The sequence below is a fragment of the Mesoplodon bidens genome, assembly GCF_964165515.1.
Source record: "Mesoplodon bidens genome assembly, chromosome: 15".
Taxonomy (NCBI): domain Eukaryota; kingdom Metazoa; phylum Chordata; class Mammalia; order Artiodactyla; family Ziphiidae; genus Mesoplodon; species Mesoplodon bidens.
The window spans coordinates 38,495,433-38,520,659 of record NC_138171.1 but is presented as its reverse complement, the minus strand read 5'-3'; the positions used below and the strand labels follow the sequence as shown (position 1 = coordinate 38,520,659).

The 25,227-nt window shown below is 35.2% G+C and overlaps 1 protein-coding gene and 1 pseudogene across 8 annotated transcripts in view; one reads left to right on the top strand and one right to left on the bottom strand.

Moving 5' to 3' along the window:
- Positions 1-25,227, bottom strand: part of GTF2I (general transcription factor IIi) — a gene marked incomplete at its 3' end in the record, with an annotated part of 98,345 nt that overhangs the window by 32,606 nt on the left and 40,512 nt on the right. Inside the window, exons 9-14 of one of the 7 annotated variants that reach the window (XM_081257592.1) lie at positions 23,901-23,978; positions 15,805-15,864; positions 13,723-13,779; positions 11,755-11,817; positions 3,111-3,221; positions 1,943-2,008 (exon numbers count right to left, since the gene is read on the bottom strand). In XM_081257592.1, the coding sequence (XP_081113718.1) occupies positions 1,943-2,008; positions 3,111-3,221; positions 11,755-11,817; positions 13,723-13,779; positions 15,805-15,864; positions 23,901-23,978 (435 nt within the window). Of the gene's footprint in view, positions 1-1,942; positions 2,009-3,110; positions 3,222-11,754; positions 11,818-13,717; positions 13,780-15,804; positions 15,865-23,900; positions 23,979-25,227 lie in introns of those variants that run through there. The other 6 variants (XM_081257593.1, XM_081257595.1, XM_081257596.1 and 3 more) reach the window with 6 other exon arrangements.
- LOC308629586 (elongin-C-like) lies at positions 6,271-8,395 on the top strand (annotated as a pseudogene). Its single transcript has one exon. The product of its transcript is annotated as an elongin-C-like (transcript).

Genomic DNA, 25,227 nt, shown 5'->3' with positions numbered 1-25,227 from the left:
TGTGGTTAAGAATCCACCTGCCAATGCAGGGGAAATGGGTTCGAGGCCTGGTCCGGGAAGATCCCACATACCGCGGAGCAACTAAGCCCACGTGGCACAACTACTGAGCCTGCGCTCTAGAGCCCGCGAGCCACAACTACTGAAGCCCGCGCGCCTAGAGCCTGTGCACTGCAATGAAGAGTACCGCTCACTGCAACTAGAGGGAGCCCGCATGCAGCAACAAAGACCCAACGCAGCCAAAAATAAAATATAAATAAATAAATTTATAAAAATAAAAAAATAAAACAAACACAGGCAATAGACTCTGACCCTGAAACATGGGAAAAATACTGAGAACCTTAAGAAAATAACTGAAAATATTAAAGAAGGGCTTCCGTGGTGGCTCAGTGGTTGAGAGTCCGCCTGCCGATGCAGGGGACACAGGTTTGTGCCCCGGTCCGGGAAGATCCCACGTGCGGTGGAGAGGCTAGGCCCGTGACCCATGGCCACTGAGCCTGCGCATCCGGAGCCTGTGCTCCGCAGCGGGAGAGGCCACAACAGTGAGAGGCCCACATACCGCAAAAAAAATAAAAATAAAAATAAAGAAAAAGTTACTGAATTCCTCATGAAGTTTACTCTAATTATAGATCTTCACTGAGGAGTATTATAATCCGTGACAGGGAACTGTTCAAGTTACTTAAAGTAAATAATCCCAATGTTGTTTATCATTTAAAAACTTCACTTAGAGGGGCTTCCCTAGTGGTGCAGTGGTTGAGAGTCCGCCTGCCAATGCAGGGGACACGGGTTAGAGCCCTGGTCTGGGAAGATCCCACATGCCACGGAGCAGCTGGGACCGTGAGCCACAACTACTGAGCCTGCGCTCTAGAGCCCGCGAGCCACAGCTACTGAGCCCTCGCACTGCAACTGCTGAAGCTCGCACACCTAGAGCCCGTGCTCCACAAGAGGGGAGGATGCCGCGGTGAGGGGTGGCCCGCTGCTTGCCACAGCTAGGGAGAGCCCGCGCGCAGTGGTGAAGACCCAACGCAGCCAGAAGTAAAAATAGATAAAATAGATTTATAAAAAATAAAATAAAATTTAAAATTCACTTAAGAGAAATTCAGTAATGCAGGATAGCACTACAGACTTTCAAGTTAAAATTCAGTGTATTATACAATTTTACAGCTTTGCCAGTCATTTGCAAAGAATTCTCCAAATTTAAAAAACCCAACAGGGTTTCCCTGGTGGTGCAGTGGTTGAGAGTCTGCCTGCCGATGCAGGGGACGTGGGTTCGTGCCCCGGTCTGGGAAGATCCCACATGCCGCGGAGCGGCTGGGCCCGTGAGCCATAGTCGCTGAGCCTGTGCGTCCAGAGCCTGTGCTCCGCAACAGGAGAGGCCACAACAGTGAGAGGCCCGCGTACCGCAAAAAAAACAAAACATATTTTTTAACAATTTTTGCTATTTCTACGTGAGCATTTGATACCAGGTGATAATAAATCTTGTTTCTCTGATTACTATATAAAGGTAGCTATAGGACGGAATACTAAAATAAAAGGAAAAGAGAATTTGAGATCTAACAAACTCAGGTGTCTATCAAGAGTAGGGAAAATAAGGGCATCTAGATGAATACTAGATTTAACACATAAGGTTTAAGGAACACTATTGCTTAAGAAAACACTCTTCAGTTAAATCTCTAAGATTCAAGATTTTGCAACAAATATATAAATAAACTCCCAAACACACATGCTTAAAGTTTAACGGAAATACTAATTGATAATTAAAGAAAAGAAGCTTCTTCTAAAGCTTTGTTGTGATCTGGAAAGAAAATTTCTAATATTTGGACAGATAAGTAAGGAAGGCACAAACACTGGTAGAATGGGACTTGCTCATATTAGATGAACAGTAATTCCATTGTTAAAAAGCTTACGGACAAAACCTTACAGGAATTTTTGAGTTCAGACTTACCATACTTTCTCTCAAACAACTCTTCAACTTGTTTACGCAGGTCAGTAATTCGAGCATTCCATTTCTCTGAAAATTGAGAGAAAGTTAAAACTCAATGATAAATCCCTGTTTGGAGGCACTAATATGTTCTGAAGATGACCCAACATCTAACGACTTATTTTCTTCATAATATATCCTGATTTTTAATAATCCACCTGTCTATATAATTTTACTGTTTTCCTAAGGACTTTATCTTTTTTGCAGTTCTTATAATTGATTCAATGAGAGATTATAGGGCTGTTTAAAGATTATTTTCAGAACACTTCATACTGAGTACAAGCAGGAGGGCAGAAAAGACCTGTCAATTAAACACTACAAAGTGAGGCGAAAAAGAGAAAGGTCCCCAAGACTGTGCAGGAAACCTTCTAAAACATGTCTACGTTGTATGGAACTAAGACTTTATATACAGTTGCAACTTATAAAAAATAGCATGATAAAGAATATATATAAACTTACTATATATATAACTTCAATTTATATTCAGTAATTATGACTAAGACAACTTAAAATGTTCAAGTACTATTTAAAAAACGTATAAAGCTAAATGTTCTATTTATTCAAAATATGGATCACAAACACATCTTGCCACTAATATTTTACTTAGTCCCTTCAAAAGGATATCACTGTGGTTTGATTAGGTCAGAGGCCAGCAGTTACACAAAGCAAGAAAAATTAATATAAAAATTATATCTGAAATAAAAAAGTGATCCAAATCTCAGACAAATAACTGAAATACTAAGTCATTAACACTGATTTTTAAGTCTACCCATTTTTATTTTATTTTATTTTTGGCCACATTATGGCTTGTGGGATCTTACTTCCCTGACCAGGGACTGAAGCCGGGCCCCAGCAGTGAAAGCATCGAGTCCTAACGACTGGACTGCCAGGAAATTCCCTTAAGTCTACCAATTCTAGTTAAGATACAATGTCTTATGCTTTGGTATACACAAACATGTGTAAGCAGTGTCTTTAAGGTTACTTCAAACTGTCCATGGCTTTCCTCAGCTTAGATTATAAGGCAGTAATATATTTAAGGCATCCTCCCCAAAGAATGCTGTAACTCTTCAGTAACAGAAAAAGTTTGGAAGGAAAAAAAAGTAAAGAGGACCACATTTAACTGACAACTTACCAAAGTTGAACTCCCTCACTTTCCGTTTGCCGGCATTGGCAGGTTCTGTGACTGGCGGCTGGGGAGGCTCATTGCTCTTTGGTCTCTTGGTAGGTGGAGAATAATCATCATCTTGAAAAAGAAAACTATCATCACTGGAGGAACAGTCTAAATGAGTGACAGCCACTGCCTGTAAAATTCTCAGCATTCGAAAGACGTGGGGGGATTTAAATATGACTGGGACAGCAACCGTTATTTCTGTATTGCCATTTTCAGCGTATTTTTTCCCAGTTACATTTCCAGCTTTCCTACTCTTTTCGGAGGTGCTCAAGTGAATAACCCTCGTTTTCCTTTGTCTTGCTCCTTTTTTTCAGTTTGCTTAATTTGAACTAAGTCATATAAATTTCCCCTTCTCCTAACTCCTCTCAGACAGCTGTCTAGGATTATAGTGTATTTTAAGTCTTCCAAGAAAAAGGTTTTAATGGAGACAGCTACCAACAACTATACAAATATATAAGAAAATGGGGAGAAAATATATCTTGAATGGAGAAATATTTAAGCTTATACAAAATTCAAGCATACATAAAGGAGGTTGGATAACTGTATATTAAAAACTTTTAACAAACAGAACTAAAAGAAGTAAGATTATATTATTTGTGAAACAGGTATTGTTGATTCATCCAATACAATACCCATGTATGTAGAAAATAAGCGATCATATATTTAATCACAGAATATAGACTATCCAAGACTTTGTAGTAAGAGTTCTTTGCGGCTACGCCTTGCAACTCAACTCTGCCATGATACTTCAATACATCTGGTGCTAGAATAAAGGACACTGGATCAAGTAAGAAAAGCTATCAACTGTCATCTTCTTCTGGTCCCTGAAAATATCAGTTGGCACACTACTGAGATTTCTGCTCAAACACCATCTATAAATTACTGAAAATACCATTTTCAGATATCTATACTTTAAAAAATGTGGGATGAAGAAGAAAATAATTACTGGGTTAAAGGCAACAGCAGTAACAAAAAGATACCATAAGATACACTAAGTTCCCCTTTTCAGTATAATTTTCATTCTCATTTTATAGCTAAACAAACAAGATCAGAGAATGCTATATGACTTAACCATGTCATATGCTAGACAGTGCAGCTGAGATGAAATTATGGGTATCATTCTTTCAGCTAAACAGGTTAACTCTCAAAAAACAATAAGAAATTCAAACTTAGCCTAATATACAATGATGCCTTGGACAGCAATGGATAACTTTTATATACTTCGTATGTTAATCAAGGGAAAATCTGACTAAAGCCTAAAATACTTCAATCTCATTCCTATCATAGCATCAGAGAACACAGACATGGCTGCCCTTGTTCACTGACTTTGGGTTCTTCCTTTACACAGCCTGTGGATACCAAAATCCACAGATCCTCAAGTCACTTATATAAATTGGCATATAATTAACCTATGCACATCCTCCCTTATACTTTAAATCATCTCTAGATTACTTCTAATACCTAAGACAATGTAAGTGCTATGTAAATAGTTGTCTGGCACATGGCAAATTCAAGTATTCCTTTTTAGAATTTTCTAAAAACCTCTTTCTGAATACCTTCCATCTGCAGTTGGTTAAAGCTTGCAGCTATGGTGGGCCAACTGTAATGTCAACAGATATTCTGATTACCTAAAATCATTTACTGACTGACTATTCAAACCAATAAGACAAAAAGGTATCAATGTCACTGATACCAGATAAAGTCATATTAGGATCCATTTATGTGCTGGGAAAAGGAATACTATTTCAGGAACAAGTTATCATATAAACAACTTACGACACTACAAAAACTTTCACGCGTTGAATTCCACTGTAGAAACCCATGTTCAAATCCAGAAAAAAACAAAAAAGAATTTGTAGTAAAAAACAATTTAAAAATGACAAACTACCAGTAAAATAAAACTTGACTATGTAACATGGGCTCATAATGATTAAACTATTACAAGGATTAAAAATGGTCAAAAAATTCTTAAATAGGTTATTAAATAATTAGATTCACACCTAAGTAGATACATTTTGGAAAGCATACAAGGTATTTTCTCTAATGTCTGGCTTTCAATTCTGAAAACAGCTGACAAAATCCCCCCTTTCCAATTTCCAAATAGATTTTTAGACGCCTGAGAGTATTTTCAGGCTAATTTGCAAAGGGTAAAATGAAATATACTCATTTCATACCTATGAATATTGTCAAAGCATTTTAAATGCTTAGTATTAATATTTCTTTACAAACATTAAGCAATGACATTTAAAACAAAAGTATTTTCCTTACAGGCTAATGTAGCCTAAATATTTCTATAGATTATCATTTAAAATTATTGCTAATTTGGGCTCCCCTGGTGGCGCAGTGGTTGGGAGTCTGCCTGCCGATGCAGGGGACACGGGTTCGTGCCCCGGTCTGGGAGGATCCCGCATGCCGTGGAGCGGCTGGGCCCGTGAGCCATGGCCGCTGGGCCTGCGCGTCCGGAGCCTGTGCTCCGCAACGGGAGAGGCCACAACAGTGAGAGGCCCGTGTACCGCAAAAATAAAAATAAAAATAAAAATAAAATAAAATTATTGCTAATTGAATTATATAACATGAAAACCAAGAGTATAAAATAAAAAAGAAAATATAGCTTTAGGATTGTAATGAAAAGTCAGTGCTCTATTATATTCATCGCAATTGTAATCTGAACGGTTTGAAATTGAGGCCAAGGGGAAAGGGCAACAGAGCTTTTCTTTAGTGTCCAAGACCTCATTTGTTCAATCAGATTAACTTATTTTAAAACAAAAGGATTTAATAGTATAAATATATTTTATAAAAGTAACCTCATCGACCATAAACAGAAAAAAGACAAATCTAGGAGAGTGTTTTTTAACAAGATAACAAATGATTTAACAAAGACTGTAAAATATTAAAAAGTGATTATCACATTTCTCTCCAGTGACAAATAATGAAGTCAATCTATTAAATGTAAACAGAGATGAAATTAATTATGTGTGATGATAAAATACCACACCATATATTTTATTAAAAGACTAACCCATTTCATATATTTATTACCTGATCTTAGAGTGTTTTAATTCATATGAAACATAGAATTAGATCAAGAAGAACTATGAACTCAACCACACCTTCTATTTTTTTTCCTACTCTTGCAGCAAAAAACTCTGATTTTGAAAAAGTATGAAAAACTGTTACTCTTGACCTCAAAATCTCTTTCAGAAAGGATCCAAATTATTTCTCTGTAGCAGAAACCAGTCTGCCTCTAACAATCAGTCCAGCAGGTAGCACTGTTTTCTAACTATCATGGTGCTTCAACATTATAAACAACCACTTTTGTGTAAAAAGACACATATCTCTGGACACTTCCAATTTAAGCCCAAACTAAAAATATTTACATCATCAAAACTAAAAGCTTATAAAATGAATTTCAAGATATTTTAACATGCAAAGGCTGCAATTCAGTGAGGAATATGTGACAGCAATGCCTCAGTCTTAAAAACAAGCCTCCCAGGCTTCCCTGGTGGCGCAGTGGTTGAGAGTCTGCCTGCCGATGCAGGGGACACGGGTTCGTGCCCCAGTCCGGGAAGATCCCACATGCCGCGGAGCGGCTGGGCCCGTGAGCCATGGTCGCTGAGCCTGTGCTCCGCAACGGGAGAGGCCACAACAGTGAGAGGCCCGCGTACCACCAAAAAAAGCCTCCCACCCCTTGAAAAAAGGCAGTAACAGACCCTAACCCAAAATTACTATCTAAAAAAATCCTGTTTTCCTTTTTGCAACATACTTACAAATATGCCTATAGATAACACAGACCTCAGAGCTAAAATGTGTTACTAAACTCATCTAATTCTTGATGAATTCATTAATAGCATATAAAAATTTTTTCTGATACTCTTTTCAACATAATCAAATTGGTAATGTTTTATCAAATAATCTGACCCTATTCAAAGTAAAAGAAACAAATTAAAATAAACCAGGCGCTCTTTCTCTTAATTAATTACCCTACACATTTCAAATTAATAGATGGCATTTTCCACCCATGGACCCAGGTCCTAAATCCTCCAAAAGTCTAATTTTTACATAATAATTGGATGTTCATTAAGTGATTTGCTAGCAACTATAAAGTTGAAAATACAAAGTATTCGAACGATAACCTACCCAATTACATAGATTCTATGAACTCTCATGTAACATTTGTAAGATAAGCATAGTAACTAAACAGTGACAAATAGCAAAGACTATTGCTCTATCTTCAGAAATGCCCAGAATTCAATCACTCCTTATCCCTACTGTCACCATCCAGTTCTGCAGCACCTCCCTCTCTGCCCTGGATAACTACAATAGCTTTGCTTCCACTATGGTCTGCTCTCAGTCTTTACAGCAGCCCTGTTTCTTCAAAAAGGAGGACAGAACTTATCAATTCTCTGTTCAAAACTCTCCAATGGACTTGCCTTTCTTGTTCACACCTTAGCGCCTAGTACAGCCCCCAGCACATACAAGGTGCCTGGTATTTGTGGACTGATTAAATGAACATTTGAATACTGTAGTCCTTAATTTTGTGCAGCAGCCAAGTATTTATGAATGTCCTAAGCATAAATTTCATGAAAAAGGATACCACCAGAGGATGAAATCCAACTATTCAAACTCTAAAACAGTGTTATCCAAAGTGGCCCTGGCATAGGGCTGTGGTGGTGCACGGGGACCCGGTGCAGTGACAGTGGTCGCTGCGGAGCTGATGAGAAACTACTAAAGTTCCTGTGGACGCAAAGCAGAATTTCATAAGAACATAGTGGATGGAGAAGAGAAAACCTACGGTGGCTGTGAGGGCCCTGATGCCATGCATGTAAAATTGTTATCTTCGGATGGTCACGAATTTACTATAAAAAGAGAACATGCACTAACATCAGGAACAATAAAAGCCATGTTGAGTGGCCCAGGTCAGTTTGCTGAGAACGAAACTAATGAAGTCAGTCTTAGAGAGATCCCTTCACATGTGCTATCAAAAGTATACATGTATTTTACCTACAAGGTTTGCTACACTAACAGCTCCATGGAGATTACTGAATTCCAATTGCACCTGAAATTGCACTGAAACTGATGATGGCTGCAAACTTCCTAGATTGTTAAATACATTATTTTTTAAAAAACCCAAAAAAGTATAGTCCATATATAGGTGGTATTGTGAACTGCATTCCGGTGTGTAACTATTTATGTATATTTTTCAATTTATTTAAGAAAGAAAATTTTTAATTTCAAGAAGAGTCTTACTTAAGAAGACACAAAATTAACCTTTTTAATCTATTTAAAATCAATTTGAAGGGACTTCTGTGGTGGTCCAGTGGTAAAGAATCCGCCTTCCAATGCAGGGGACTCGGGCTCAATCCTTGGTCGGAGAACTAAGATCCCACATGCCGCGGGGCAACTTAAGCCCGCGCGCCACAACTACGGAGCCCGTGTGCCTCAACGAGAGAGGCAGCATGCTGCAAACTACAGAGCCCACACGCCCTGGAGCCCACGTGCCACAACTAGAGAGAGACCACCTGCAAACCACAACTAGAGATAAGCCCGCGCGCGCCACAACTAAGACCCGACACAGCCAAATAAATAAATATAAATAAATTAAATTTTAAAAAATCAATTTGAAGACAAATTAAGTTAAGAAACAATGAGGGGGTTAGGCCACAGCAGAATAAACGTGTGTGAATGACTCAAGTTCGGGGGAAAATGCACTGAAAGTGAACTGCACTGTAAGGAGACCTCTTCTCAAGCAAAACACGTCCTGTTATTAGCACACCCACGACAGCCAGACCTCAAACAACTCTTAGGTAAGACTGTCTCTGCACTTATCAAAGGCATGCATGTGTCAGAGACCTGACAACAGTCTGATTTTGCCCAGAAATGTAGTCACCATGTTTCTGAAATTAAGGCACACACAGCCATATTACTCCAAGGGGTATTTCCCAAACCTAAGTCACAAAAGTTATACATGCGCACCACTGTCTTCGAGAACAAATTGATCATCACAAATGGAAGAGCACATCTCAGCTCAATAGACTATTTCCTGCAGTTTAACATGTCTGCATCAATCTCAATTAAACCCTTCATAACATCACATAATTGCAAATAAAGATATCAAGGTTAAAGTACTGTGGAAAATCTTACAAACTTACTTGATGACAAAGTTTCTTTTTTCTTTTCTATAAACTTTTTGGGAAATGCAGAAAGATACAATATGAGAAAACAAAAGTCACCCCCAGGCAAGCAGGATTATCTTATTTCCTTCAAAGCACAAGTATTTTCCTAAACAAAACTAACATAGTTCTCTAGATACACTTTTCCTTTTAAAGGTGACTTGTTCTTGAAAGGCAGGGTTTTTCTTTTTTTTTTTTTCACTAAGCATATTACACTAGGGGTCTTTTTTCAGATCACATATTTAAAAAAAAAGTTACCATTTCAATGCCAATATATTTTTTCTAATATGAGAATGTATCAAAATTTAATTTTCTAACTATGGATATTTTCCTAGTTTCTAGCATTTTATAATCATCTTTCCAGAAAAAAATATAATATACTTATCAATAAGATGTGCATGTGAGTTCTCATTTGACCTGCCTTGTTAATATCACAGATTACATTTTACCTTCCTTAATGTATGGATAACAATTAATTAGCAATTTAATTAGAGTTGGTATATAATAGTTTGCTCATATCCACAGAAAATGCTACCCTGAAAAGTAATTACGTTACACAGACCTGGTATTTCACTGGTCTTCTGAACATAAGGCAGCAGCCTAAATAGCAAAATTCTACTCGTGGACAAATTTGGATGATGTATCAAACTTCTGGTACTATGTCTTAGTTTAAAAGAAATGGGATTTATCATTCCCTCCAAAGAGTTAAAACTGAAAAGACTGACACACATTTCAAGTTTATAAGCCATGTATTTCATAATTATCTTGACATCCTTTTAAAGGTCTTATACTATTAAAAACAAGTCTTTATTTTCTAAACAATTCTAACATAGCCTTTATCTGTTTTAAGATTTGCTTTCAGATAAATCAATGTGGTTATTAGTACTATTTAAAAGCTTTATGCTAATAATTTTTATCATCAATTTTTCTTATCTCTATAGGAAGGGAAAGGTTCTCAGTGCTCATAATATAAATATAGTATTTATAGATTTTTTTCTTATAGTTGAGTTTCAAATTAAAAAGCAATCAAATTCAATTACTGTGGACTTCCCTAGCAGTCCAGTGGTTAAGACTCTGTGCAACAGGCTGGGGTTCGATCCCTGGTTGGGGAACTAAGATCCCACATGCCGCCCAGTGTGGACAAATTAGTTAATTACTTACTTACTTGACTAGAAACAATTCAAAACTGCCTTTAGGTTAGTAAAATTATGTTAATGATAAAATATGTATATTAAATTGAGATGTTAACAAAGTATGAGAAAATTTCTGATATTAGGTAAAAGCCACCAATCAACTTATAATTTAGAAGCAATGAAGACAAATACTTTGAATAGCCTGAAGTAGCCAAACACCATAAATAACCAAGTGGACACCAGTAGGAGACAGGTTATTTAAAAAAAAAAAAAAAAAGGAAAGACAAAGACAGCAAACCAAGAAAGGTTATGTAGCAGTTAAAAAAAATAATAATGATGAAGTACCAAGATGTAAAGTTATGGGGAAAAAAACTACGGAAAATGTGATATGTGTGTATTTTATTTGTTCATTATAATGCTGTATGCTGAAAACATCCATGTATTTTCGCAAAATGAAATATGCATGTGTGTATGTATATACATCAAATTATTTTTAGATGTATACACAATAAAGTGCCATCTACCACTGAGTAGAGGGTCACTGGAGTAGGGCGGGGGTTAACAGAGCTGTATTTTTACCTTAGAGAAAACTACTTTGAGGAGAAAAAACTTATAGAGGAATAGTGTGACATAACTTCAAAGGAAAAAAAATCAATACACATTTAATAATTATTAAATATAAAGCATGATACTGTTAATAATTAGCTGAATCTTTAAATAATTCAGGACAAACTGGCTCATCTGCATTCATGCATTATCCTTGAAGAAAAAACTACATTTGAAGCAACTTTAACTATATAGAGAGATTAGTTTAGAATATTTTTGTAGCTGCTGCTTCAAAAGTTTTGAAGGACAGATTATATGCTAGCCTCTAACTGCATTTTATGGGGGAAAACTATCAACACCTTCTCCTCCACTTCACTAAGGTAGACACAGGGGTTCCAGTACTAATTAAGTCTCTTATATCACACCCAATAACAGGTTATAAATCTGTTTTTGTGTGCATCCAGTCTGGTCATAGTTTTCGCTTTTTAAAAATTCTCTATTCCCAATGATAGAAAGTATATAGGTTGGCCCACTGCTCATTTTCACGGCTTACTTTTTGTTGTCTAAAACTCCCAAAGCACTGGGTGTGCTGGTGGGATATGGGCTGCTTTGGTCACACATACACATATATGCTTCAGTTTTTTTTCACAAGTTTCCTTTAAAAATGAATGAAATGCATACTTAGCAATGTGAATGTGACAAATATTTTTATGACCAGAAGTAAACTTTTGGAATCAATGCTTTTAGATAACTAACCTTCAATAGTCACCTCAACTTCGGGGTCCTCACTTGTTTCTGAAGGGACATGTTGAGTAGAATCTTGAAAAAAATAAAATTCTAAAATGACATTCATTATAAAGCACTTTCTATTATGTTCCAACATTTTACTGATTTGATATTCCAAAAGCAGCCTACTATAAAATTTTACTGGCATTTTAATTCATCTTGTATTTGTTAAGTTAAAATATCTGACCCTTTTCATTGTAAGTAGGGATAAAAGAAAATAGAAAGTAGAGAAACTCTGGAAAACTATTAGACAATACCAAATTACCTGCATTAATGGACTCAAAAAACTTTTATTTTTAGAGGAATAAAATTATAATGAAGTCACAATTATTTTCCTGCTGTAACTAGAAGACACTAGGATAAAAACAAAGGTTTTATTCTTTTTAAACTATTTCTCCTCTTCTTTCAGAAATCCTAGGAGTGGCTTATATTGTTCAATAAAACCACAATCAAATTTTTTGCAATGGGGACCTTCATATCAGAACAGTGACTATAACAAATGCATACAGGACTGTATCACCTAACTTTATATGCAACATACTTTACAAAATTAAATATTTGTGTTACTACACAAAACAAATGTACATCAGAATGTTAGTGCTGGAAGCTCAGCTAGAGAGTATCTTCATCAACTCTCTTTTCATTTTGCAAAGGTTGAAAGATTAATTGATTTGCCAAAGATTATGTTTACTTGTTAGTAAAGGAATAAAGAACAGAACCGAACTTCAATTCGACTCTATTAACACTGCAATACGACAATAAAAATTTCCTCAAAAATAAAGTAGTTCAAAGCCTAATATCTAATTCACATTGCCCAATGAACCCCAGTACAATTTGTCTTGTATACAGGTATCTCCTTGCTGTAAATACTGCCTATCCAAAACAGAGGATTTTGTTACAGAGGAAATATCTAATTACCTACACACAGTAAAAGAAAACAAAAAAATTTTCATCCACACCATCATCTATTAAAAAAACTCAACAAGAAATTTAAAATATTATTTAAAATGAGCATTTCAATACTTCTGCAAGAAATGTATTCCAATTAGAATACTCTAATTCTACAACTGAATTTGGAAAGATCAGTCAACTTTCCAGGGACCTTCAGAACTCCCTCCACTCGAAGAAAGTAAAGGATCAAATTACTGATTTAAAAAAAATAAAACAAAAAAGCAAATATAAGGAATAAAAAGGTACAGAATAGAGTTCCTTTTTATTCTTAAAAAAATAAGGCTTGACACGACCAGTTTATGTGAGAAATAATAATTCTAAAACAATGTCCAGTTACCTTAACCAGTTATTTTCCTTGGGAGAAATCTACAAAAATTCTTTTGGAACTATCTAAACGGTTTAGCAACAGGAAGCCACTCTGCATGGTAACCGTTTAACTCAAGATTCCAATAACTAAAAAAGCTGTACCATAGTTGAATATCTATTCAATCCTACAATCAAAGGAGGATGGCTGGCTAAGAGACAAAGCAGTCCACAGGGTGGCTGTGGATATAAAAATGAGCCAAGAGGAGATCTTTCTTTCATTAATCGTATGAAGAATACATGACCCTACTTTAAAAAATGGTACTAATAGTATGTTTTAAAATGAAATATGAACAGAGCCTGTAATAATTTTAATTCTAACTATCAAAACCATTCTTTCAAAATATGGCAAAAAATGACCAAGAAAAAATGGGCAGCATTTTGCATCATGAAGAGTTTTACTTACCACTTAAGTTTTCCTCCCCATATGCTTTATTATTCAGTACAGTAAAAGAGGTATATTAAATATCATCTTAGGACTAAAAACACAACCTGTTGGCTAAGAAGGCATACCATAACAATCATCATTTCATTTCCAAATAAGGTGCGCTTTAAGGATAATATTCTCTATAGTACAGAACAACATAATACAAATACAGCAAAGTAAAAATCCCTGTATCTAACCTTCTGCTGGTACTTCCATTTCTGTTCCTTCATTGCCCTCTGAAGAATGATGGCTTCCTAAAAAGAAAATATACCACATATAATAAACCAATAAAGACTGATACTGGAAGAAGAGATACTAGGTAACAATGCAAATAATAACACGAATACAAACTGATTCCTTAACTCCTTAGCAGTTAATACAAACAATGTTATCTAATTCAGAAAAACATGTAACACTTCTGTATGAAAGCTCAAAAAATTATTTTAAAACGTAAATATATAGATTAAACCGAAGTAGGTTTGGGGATTTACTATTAGTTACTGGAACTGCACAATATAATTACTGATAGATGTTAGAATTTGAGAAGTAGAATAGTATGTTTCAAAGTGCCATGCTCATCTGTCAATGACACACACACAAAAACACACATCAGGGTAAATTTCTTCTTTGTTCATAGACTCTATCAAGGATAGATAAACAAGTTCAGGTTGGGCTGTGAAATGTTTCCTGCTTTCCATTTTTACTATGGTGGAAGCTATGGAAACTCAATCCCCATTATTTAATCAAAGTTGCACTTAAAGGAAACTCATAAGTTAAAACTTAAGATACTACCTTTAGTCTCAAAAGCATTTTAATTCAGGTAATATAATCTGCCTGCTTCTAAAAACTGGAACATAAAGCAATGTATCAGGTTAGGCAGTCAAAAGGTAAACAGGCTCATCCTACCAGAGAAGAAGCTATACTCATAAATAGGAAAGAAGTAATCTAAAACCCAAGAGAGCCAATTAGGACAAGTGCCCAAACTGCCCCAGAATATTTATCCTCTGTCCTTAAATGTATGAGCTACTAACATAGAAAAGATTGAAAATCACTGCATTCGTGTATAAATAAAAATATATTACCTATAAGGAAGAATAAAGCACAAAGGGGGAGTGGAAGCAAAATCAGGTCTATTTTGTCATCCATTGGTAACTAATTAAAGAAACTACATTAAAGGTTCAATTCCCAGACACAGGTTTCAAATACACTTTATCTTGATTTTTAAAGAGCATTGACTACAAACACTGTCATGCACTGCCTAGCACCTTTGAATTTAAAGTGCCATGCAAAGACAAAATGTTTTTGGTTTTCAATGTCTAACTTTATGGTGCTATAATTATCTTGGGATTCTTTTCCACTTATTTCATATTCTGAAAACTCACCTGAGCTCAAAACACTAGATAAATCTATAAATCTGTAGCCATGAATTATTTCTTTATTTAACTGCTTAAATACGATTTCTCAACACACAGCCCCCACCCCCAATTAAACGTTAACATTTGAATTTATGGAGCATTGGGTTCTTTGACTATAATGCCAAAGAAAACAAAAATGTGAGGTCAAAACAATGAGAGATAAGGGAGAAGAGGCCAGTACTTAAAAAGGCAAGATTGGATAAGAATAAGAAAAATTAAGGTGATTGTCCCACCCGGTCAGAATATTACAAGAGTACACGTAAACAATGATTCTACGTGTACTTTTTGTTCTTTAAAAATCTAAAATAAGCAATTACATTTATTTTAAAAGTAAAGCTAAATAAAATAAATCTTATGAGCTAAAAGCCAGAATAGACAGAAGTAAAGTAAAAGCCAGCACAAATAGCCTATGATCATCAAGTTAGGGAACACTACACAGAAATTCCCAAAGAGGTATTCAATCAATAAACTTAGGGATTTACAAATGATATCTTACAACCTTTCTAAAAACGAAGTATCAACATGACCTTATTGATATTTACATTACTAACTATGCAATATAAACCTTATTTCTGACTATTCTGATATAAGGTATAAATGTGTACTTTACCTTAAATATGAAAGTGTGTCATGTACCCATTTCGAGATTCATTACTAGATTCACAAAAGGGAAAATTGGTTTTGAAAAATTGTTGCTTGTGAAGTTCATTTATATGTTTAAAAAAAAAGGCCAATACATTTCTTTTTCCTTTTCCATTTAGAAAAGTAATAATACAGATATAAATACTAAAACACAGTCTGTCCAATATAAAGAAACATTAAATAAGAACAGTATGTGGGAAAATGGAAGTGAAAAAGTTATACCTTGCAAAGACTTCGAAAGGGGGAGTTTGTCATCAACATCATCAGTTTCAGAAGGGCCTGCTTTGGGATACAAAGATAATACTTCAAAAGTAATCCCAAAAATGTATTTTGGGTCACTTCAGCAAACAAATTTGGGCGAGAGATATGGAATAATACAGCCTTTTCATGAACAAAAAAGGCAAAACAAAAAAAAAAAGAAAAGAAAAAAAAAAGACTGACAAAATGAATGGTGTCAATTTATGGTCTTAGTGAATGGAAAAGGTGTATTCAGATAAACTCATATATAGACAGTCAAAAGAAATTTTGAAAATGACTAACTCCACATGAATTGAATGGGAACAATATGTCTAAAATGGTGGATATGGGTAATGTTCATGACAGCAAACTGCAACTTTTACTTCATACAGATTATAAGTGCAGATATATCTTACAAGGTGCATTTGTTTCTTCCTTGCCAAATATTTGGCTTAATGTTTTGTCATACTAAAGAAAAATGCAGAATCAAATTGTTACACCTTCCTTAGAATCTCTAAAATAACACAATTAACCTATCAATAAGCTTGAATCTCCACTGAAATAGAAACATGACAAACAATTAATTCAGAATCCTCCCTTCCTGAAGATCCATAAACACTTTTTAATAACTTAACTTGGTTTTTCCCAATTATTAACATACAACTTATTTTGTGTTAATTAAACCTTCACAGAATGCTATAGATTTTGACAACACACCTGCATGTATTATGCTTTTAGTGAAAGTAATAGATTTAAAAGAGAACAAAACATTGTGTTTTCAATGACTACTTAACATAAACATGTCCTTGCATTAATATGAATACAAACCACTTCACTACCTCTGAATATTTTTTGGAAAATATCCTAAGACTTTTTGAAAGGCTTTGCAAATGCATGACGGATTTCACAAAGAGGCACAAAACTACACATTATAAATAAAGGACACAGCACAGAAGAAAATAATTTCATAGAAAATAGAAAAATTATTTGTATTTGGAATCTCAACTAAGAGCAAGATGATAAATGAAAGACACCTGAATTCAAATGCCAGATTCACTGCTTCCTAGTCATGTGATCCTGGGTAAAAATATACAGAAGAAATAAATTAAATGATAGCTAAGTGTACTAACTGACTTCTAAATACTGCTTTAGCTGCTTTTCCACAAGTCTAGCTATGTATCATTATTGATATTGTTCTGTTCTAAATTATTTTAATTAGGTCCTCTTTAAGTCAATAAAAGTGTATTTCTTAGGATTCCCACTGTATAGAATTTCTATTTTAAATAACATGCTTATTATTGACTTCTAATTTAACTGATTACATTATATTCGGGGAATTCTTTAAGGCTACCTGTGAACAAATATAAAGTCAACTTTTGTAAAAGATCCATGTTTTGTAAATAAACATTTATTTGCTGGGTAAAGAGTTCTGGATATACAACAACTAGCTTAAGTTTGTAAATTTCAGAGTTCAAATACTCTATTTACCATTTATAAGCATTCATCATTTGTTAAAATCTCCTACATGGACTGCATTTACAAATTTATCAATTGTATCAAATTATATCAATTCTTTATTTAGACTTTTGAGGCTACACTGTTAGGTATATACAAATTAATGATTATGCTATTAACTTAATGACTTAGTAGTATATAAATTATATAGTCTTACTCTTCATATTTGTTTTTTTTTTCTTTTTTGGCCTCTAATATTACTAAACTTGGTTTCTTTTGGTTACTATTTGCCCAGCATACCTTCACATATCACTATACTACCAAATTATGTTGTTTACTTTTAACCATACATGTTGTAATAGCAAATGACTTGGACTCCATCATAAGATCAGGAGCACACTTCACCCGCACAATCCCGGAGTGTCTAACAGTCACTGCAGACAAATCACTTTCCCAACGCTCACATCTGAGAACATCTTAGAGGAAAACTGACAGGTACACAGAGATGTGTCCAAGTCTATTTTGGAATACCGAAAGTTTTGGAAGAAAACATAAATGATTTTAAGTGCAAGAATGAACACATGAACTACAGTATAATCACACAGGTAATTGTCGCAATGATAGTATTAAATCTGTACGTGACAAAAATAGGTCAATCTCAAAAACTTGTACTGAATGACACACAAGAACATACACAAAACACATATACGGTATGATACCATTTGAGTCAAGCTTAAAAACAGAAAATGTAATACATAAAATGTATAGGTGCCTGGATACACAGACAAAGACGTTTCTGTGGGAATGTATATGCATTTAAAATATAAAATCGTTATCAGGAAGGACAACCCTCAATTTCAAGAAAACGGTTAACTCAGGAGGAACAGAGAAAAAAATGGGAATTGGAAGGGCCTAAAGAAGGGTGTCAATAACATAGTTAACATGTTATATCATGTAAGATTCAGTAAACCTGGGCAGATGTATATTATGTTTGTGGGTTTTAAATATTTTAAAAAAGCATTTTAGAAATACAGCCAGCCATCTGTATCCCTGCATTCAGCCTCTGCAGATTCAACCAACCATGGATCAAAAATATTGGGAACAAAAAATCCCAGAAAGTTCCAAAATGCAAAATTTGAATTTGCAGCATGCTGGCAACTATTTAGCATTTACATTGTATTAGATATTTAAGTTATCTAGAGATGATTTAAATAAAGTATGGGGTGGGTGTTTGTAGGTTATATTCAAATACTACACCGTTTTGTATAAGGGACTTGATCATCTGTGGGTTTTGATACTGGGGGGTGGCCCTTCCCTGTGGATACCAAAGGATGACTGTACAGTACAGCAATGCAAATAAACGAACTACAAGTACACCCAACAAAATGCCTCACAAATTACATGTTTACAGAAGAAGCCTGATACATGCTGACGGATTCTATTTATATGAACTACAAAAACAGACAAAACTAACCTAGGTTATTACAAATCAGGACAACGGTCTGCACTGGATAGGGGCTGCCAGGAAAGGAGCCCAAGGGAAAAGGAGCTTCTAGCATAGTGATCCCTAACAACAGATCTTCAGAATGCATGAAGCAAAGTGAAAGAACTGGAAGGAGAAATAGACAGAGGCAGTTGGAGATTTCAATACTTTTGTAGTGGATAGAAGTAAAGAGAAATGCCAATAAAAATATAGCAGGCCTGGGCTTCCCTGGTGGCGCAGTGGTTGAGAGTCCGCCTGCCGATGCAGGGGACACGGGTTCGTGCCCCTATCCCGGAAGATCCCACATGCCGCGGAGCGGCTGGGCCCGCGAGCCATGGCCGCGGAGCCTGTGTGTCCGGAGCCTGTGCTCCGCAACGGGAGAGGCCACAGCAGTGAGAGGCCCGCGTACAGCAAAAAAAAAAAAAAAAAAAAAAAAATATAGCAGGCCTGAATGACCATCAAGCAACCTTAACAAAGCTGAAATAACTGAAATTATACAAAGAATGTTCTCCAACCATAATGGAAATAAACTAAAAATCAGTAACAAAGCTACCTGACAAGTCCACAAGTATGTGGAGATTAAGACTACACTTCTACAGGGAATTCCCAGGCGGTCCAGTGGTTAGGGCTCTGCACTTGCACTGCCGAGGGCCTGGGTTTGATTCCTGGACAGGGAACTAGGATCCCACAAGCCATGCGGTGCTGCCCCCCCCCCAAAAAAAAGGAAAAGAAAAGGAAAGACTACACTTCTATGTAAACCAGAGGACAAATGGGAAATTAGAAAATGTTTTGAAATGAATGAAAATTTTAAAAAAAGTTTATAGGGTGCAGTTAACTAATGCTTAAGAGGGAAGTTTATGGCATTAAGTACTCATATTGGAAAATATTTCAATGATTTAAGCTCCCGTCTTAAGAAACATAAAATAAAACCAAATTAAAATTAAAGCAACCAAAAAGAAAGAAAGAAAGAAACATAAGAGCAAAAAAATCACTGAAATTTTGTAGAAGCTAGATCTTTGAGGAAAAAAGAAAAAAACTGAGAAAGTTCTAGAGCAAGAGCAATGGTTCTCCACTGGAAGTGATACTGTCCCTAAGGGACATATGGCAACGTCTAGAGACGTTGCGGATTGTCACAACTAGGGAGATGCTACTGGTATACATCTAGCAGGGAGAGGCCAGGGAGGATACTAAACATCCTACAATGCAGAGCATAAGACAGATACTGACAACAATGAACTGTCTGATCAAAATGTCAACATTGCCAAGTTTTAAGACAAAGCTCTGAGCTAGAATGACCAATAAGAAACAAACCAAAAAAAAGACACAAATCACTATAATTAAATTACTACAGACCCTGCAAACGTTAAAATTAAAAAAAAGAAAACTTAAGACAAAGTAGACAAATTCCTTAAAAGACACAAACTGCCAACTCTTAATCAAGAAGAAATACATAACCCGAGCAGACCTACAATGATTAAAAGAAATTTTAAAATTAAAAGATGGAGCAAATTTTTAAATCTTCCATTAGAGAAACCTCAAGGTCCAGGTGGATTCATAGGCAAATTTTACCAAAAATATATAGAAATGTAATAATATCAATTCTCCAAAAAAATTCTTCAAATATATCATTTCCCAATTCACTTAGGCCAGTATTACCAAAACCAAATAAGGACATTTACAAGAAAAGAAACTTCTAACTAATATCTCTTAAGAACATTTGAAAATATTCTTAAGAGATAATAGTCAGAACCAACATTTGAAAATTAATGTTGATGACCATTTTAACAGACTAAACGAGAAAAATGATGTAATCATCTCCAGAGATACAGAAAAGACCTTTCACAAAATTCAACATCCAATCACCATAAAAACTCTTTACAAACTCTGAACTGAAGAAAGTTTCTTCAATCTGATGAAGGGCAACTACAAAAAACGTACAGCTTTCACATAGAAAAGATTTCCTTTTAAAACTGCAAACAAGGTAAGGATGCCTACTCTCACTACTATTCATCGTGACACTGGAATGTTGAAGAGCTGGTGCAATTAACACAAGAAAATGAAAGGGAAGAAATAATACTGTCTACTTATAAAATCCCAAAGATTTTTTCCCAAAGAGTTGCTATACTAATAAATGATTTTTAACTAGGTCACAAGATACAAGGTCCGTATGTAAAAGTCAACTGTAGTTCTACATATTAGCAATAAATAGTTGGAAGCTGAAACTGTAAAAGAACAGTACACCGTTTACAATAACACTGAAACACATTAAATACTTAGATATAAATCTTACAAACTATGTACAAGACCTGTATGTTGAAAACAAAGCACTGATGAAAGGAATCAAGAAAGAGCTAAATAGATAAGGTACATATATCATGCTCATGAATCAGAAGATTCAGTATTAAGATATTCAACCTAAATTAGTCTATAGATTCAGCACAATCTCCATCAAAATCCCCACGGTGGGGGAAGGGGGAAGGACTTCCCTGGTGGTCCAGTGGTTAAGACTTGGCCTTCCAATGCAGGGGGTGCGAGTTTGATCCCTGGTTGGGGAGGTAAGAAGATCTCACGTGCCTCCGGCCAAAAAAACAAAACATAAAACTGAAGCAATATTGTAATAAAGACTTAAAAAAAATTTTTTTTAAACTCTTGAGCTTCCCTGGTGGCGCAGTGGTTAAGAATCCGCCTGCCTTGCACTGGCAAGGGACACGGGTTTGAGCCCGGGTCCGGGAAGATCCCACATGCCGTGGAGCAACTAAGCCCAAGTGCCACAACTACTGGGCCTGTGCCCTAGAGCCCGCGAGCCACAACTACTGAAGCCTGTGCACCACAACTACTGAAGCCCGCGTGCCTAGAGCCCGTGCTCTGCAACAAAGAGAAGCCACCCCAATGAGAAGCCCGCAGACCGCAACAAAGAGTAGCCCCCACTCGCCACAACTAGAGAAAGCCTGCCAACGCAGCCAAAAATAAATTAAACAAAATAAAACAAAAAAAAGAACAGTCATTTCAACAAAAGGTACTGGAAAAACTGGATATCTGTATGCCTTAAGTTTGAACCTGGTATTCTGCACACTATACAAAAATTAGGCCTAAACCAATCACAGACCTAAATGTAAAACTATGAAAACTTTTATACGACACAGAAGAAAAATCTTTGTGACACTGGGTCAGACCAAGATTTCTTAGCTATGATACTTAAGCACAACTCATATAAGGAAAAAAAAAAAAAAGCACTAAGTTGGACACCATCAAATTAACCTATTTGCAAATCACATCACAAAGGACTTTCATTCAGAATATACAAAGAATTGCCAAAGCTTATTAAGAGAAGTACCCAAACTGCATGGACTGTATCTCTCAGCCTAGATGAAAAACTAATAGTCTGGCTCCCACCTTCTTCAGCTGCATTTAAAATATTATCATTTCAGCAATCTTTTCCTCTATAAACATCTGATTTCCACTCTTATTGCTTAAATCACTCACACTCCCTATTTCAAAGGGGGAAAAAAAAAGCTTCTATAATCCTGCCTAGTAACAGCAAAGCTAAAAAAGGCAATACCAAAGATAAAGGCAGACATTTTATTGTAAAAATTAAATATAATGTGCTAAAAAGATTTTACTAAACAGTATTAATTAAATATATGTTAGTAAGGTACCAACAACTGCTATAAAGGCTAAATATTTTCCAAATTTTTAACTTTTTAATTAAAAATCCTCAGAATTATCCCAGCCTTTTAGCCATGTGATTACTAACATCACAAGCAATAAAATATTCAAATCTGACAGATAAAAATTATGAAATTCAAATACCTGTATACAGATATTCACATGATTACAAACAGAACAAATTTATTCATAACTTTCTTATAATACTCTAGAACTGATAAAGCCTTATCTTTTTAAATGAACTAAACCTATTAAGCAAAGGCAAATTAAAACCAAAAAGAGGTATCACAAGACATCCACTGAAGTGGCTAAATAATGCGGACCATACAAGTGCTGATAAGGATGTGGAGCCACTAGAACTATTGTCCCCACTTATGGAAATGTACAATAGTAAAAGCACAGTGGAAAACAGCTTAAATACCTACCATATATCTCAGCTATTCCAGTTCTAGGGATCTACTCAAGAGAAATGAAGGCGTATTTCCAAACAAATGTTTCAGCACCTTTACTTTTAATAGCCCCAAACTGGAAACAACCAAAATGTCCATCAATAGACAGAGGGATAAACAAATTGTGGTACAGCCGAACAATGGAATAACAGCAATAAAATGGAATTAGCCATCGATATATGCCACACTATGGATGAAATTTCAAAACAATTATGTGGAATTTAAGAAGTCATAGCTCCCCACCCCAAGAAAACAGTACATACTTTATGATGATTCCATTTACATAAATTTCTTAAAACTGCAAACTAATCTAAAATGATAGAAAACAGATTGGTGGTTGGCTGGGGAGGGCTGTGAATTACAAAGAGGCTTAAGGGAACTTGAGGGTTATGGACATTTCTTTATCTTGACTGCAGTGAAGATAGCTTTATGGGTATATACATAAAACCAATCAGATCTTATACTTTAAATGTTTAATGTACTTTATGCATCTATAAAAATTAAACTTACCATGAACTATAGATGTTCTTCTAAACTAAAACCCATCAAAGCATAAAAGCAAACTGCATTGTGAAATTATGACCTTTAATTCCCTCTTGATAATCAAGCAGCTACAGAACAAGATAATAAATACCTAAAATTAATGTCTTATCTTTTATAGATTTTTAACATAGTGATAATGCAAAGTTATTTTTATTGCACAAATAGTGATATTAAACGTTTAGAAGACCTCTTATGCCTTGCAAATAACTGAAAATTCAAATTGAATTCTAAATTGTGCCACAACTTTTGCTTGTCCTTTTAAGAATATTAATGATTGTTTAACATTTCCCCTGTAAACTGAGTTTACTTTAGTGCCCCATTTTTGAAATCTATTTTATTCCAGTGATAAATTACAAGTATACATGCTAGTCAAGGACCAAAGGACCAATCAATAAAATAGTATCTAAGGAATTCGGGCAATTAAAGAATTTTAATTTAAACCACCAATAACTTCTGGAAAGAAAAATTGTATTAAACAGTATTACCTTGAACGTTATATTGATAGTAATCAGGATCTTCTGATTCTTCCTTTACTGTCACAGCTGCCATTTCCAGAGAAATGCCTGTAAAAACAAATTAGTTTTTTAATTAAATTATATAATTACACTTCAGGGCATTCAGACAGTATAGGGAAATCCCTTCTGCCCTCCTAATAATGCAGAATAATGCATACATATTTTAAAGGCTTTCAAAAGACAAAAGTTTGCTAGGCGTCAGGGGGACAAAAATAACCTAAAACCCAACCTAGACTACTATTACTAGTAGTACTAGTGGTAGTACTAATAGTACTACCAACTACTAGTGTAGTAGTTTTAACCACACTACTAATATTCTGGGATTATTTAATGCTAAATTTGTTCTCCAGCAAGGTCTGATCTTTGCAATTAAAGAAAATTAGTCACACTCTATTTTCACTCAATATTTAAAATATTTTATAAATCACTGAACATCACCTGCAAACATAAATTTTAATAACTCACTATTCCAGAGTAAATATGGCATAACCATTTTAATAGTGAGACACATTAATTTTTTCCCCCTCTTAATATATCCCTTTTTTAACAAAGGTAACAAATCATACCTTTCAGCATAACACTTTGCCCACAATGAGGATAAATAATTTGATGTACACCTTTGTGGCCAGATATAAATGAATGCATATTTTACAATTCCATGTACAGGAAGGTCAAAATTAGAGAAAAGAAATTTATGTTGTTAAAACTCAAGTAATGTCAATTATCCCTCAAGAAAGCTGAAGAAAAATTAAAATGCACAAGCCTTAGGTTAAAAAAAACCCACTCAAGCAAGTAGTTGATTTTGGGAGGGGAGTAATGAGAGGGGGAAGAAGACCTTCTTGGGGTGTTATTAATGTTCTGTATCAATGAGTGTTAGGTTACAGGTGTGTGTACTTTTTATTTATTGAGCATATATACACTTACACTTTTGCATACATTATACTTCAATTAAAAGTTTTAAGAAAGAAGATTCTTAACTAATTCTTTAATGAATTCTTAATAAAGATATATTCCCCATATATTCAAAAACAAAGAGCTCTTGGCTGGGGAGCCTCAAAGGGTTACACAGGAGGGGCTTTCAGAAATGAAATGCTGATTTCACCAAATGGTTGCAGTTCCTACTCTCTCTCTTTCTCATCTGCCATGTCAGGAGTAGATGATACTCTCAGACAAGTTTAAGAAATCAACAGTGGATGGGTGTATGTACACAGTTCAGACTAAGATATCAGCTATAATCATACCAGTCCCATCATGGACTTAATATTGAGCTGGTGCTATGTGACTTTAGAAGGTTTGT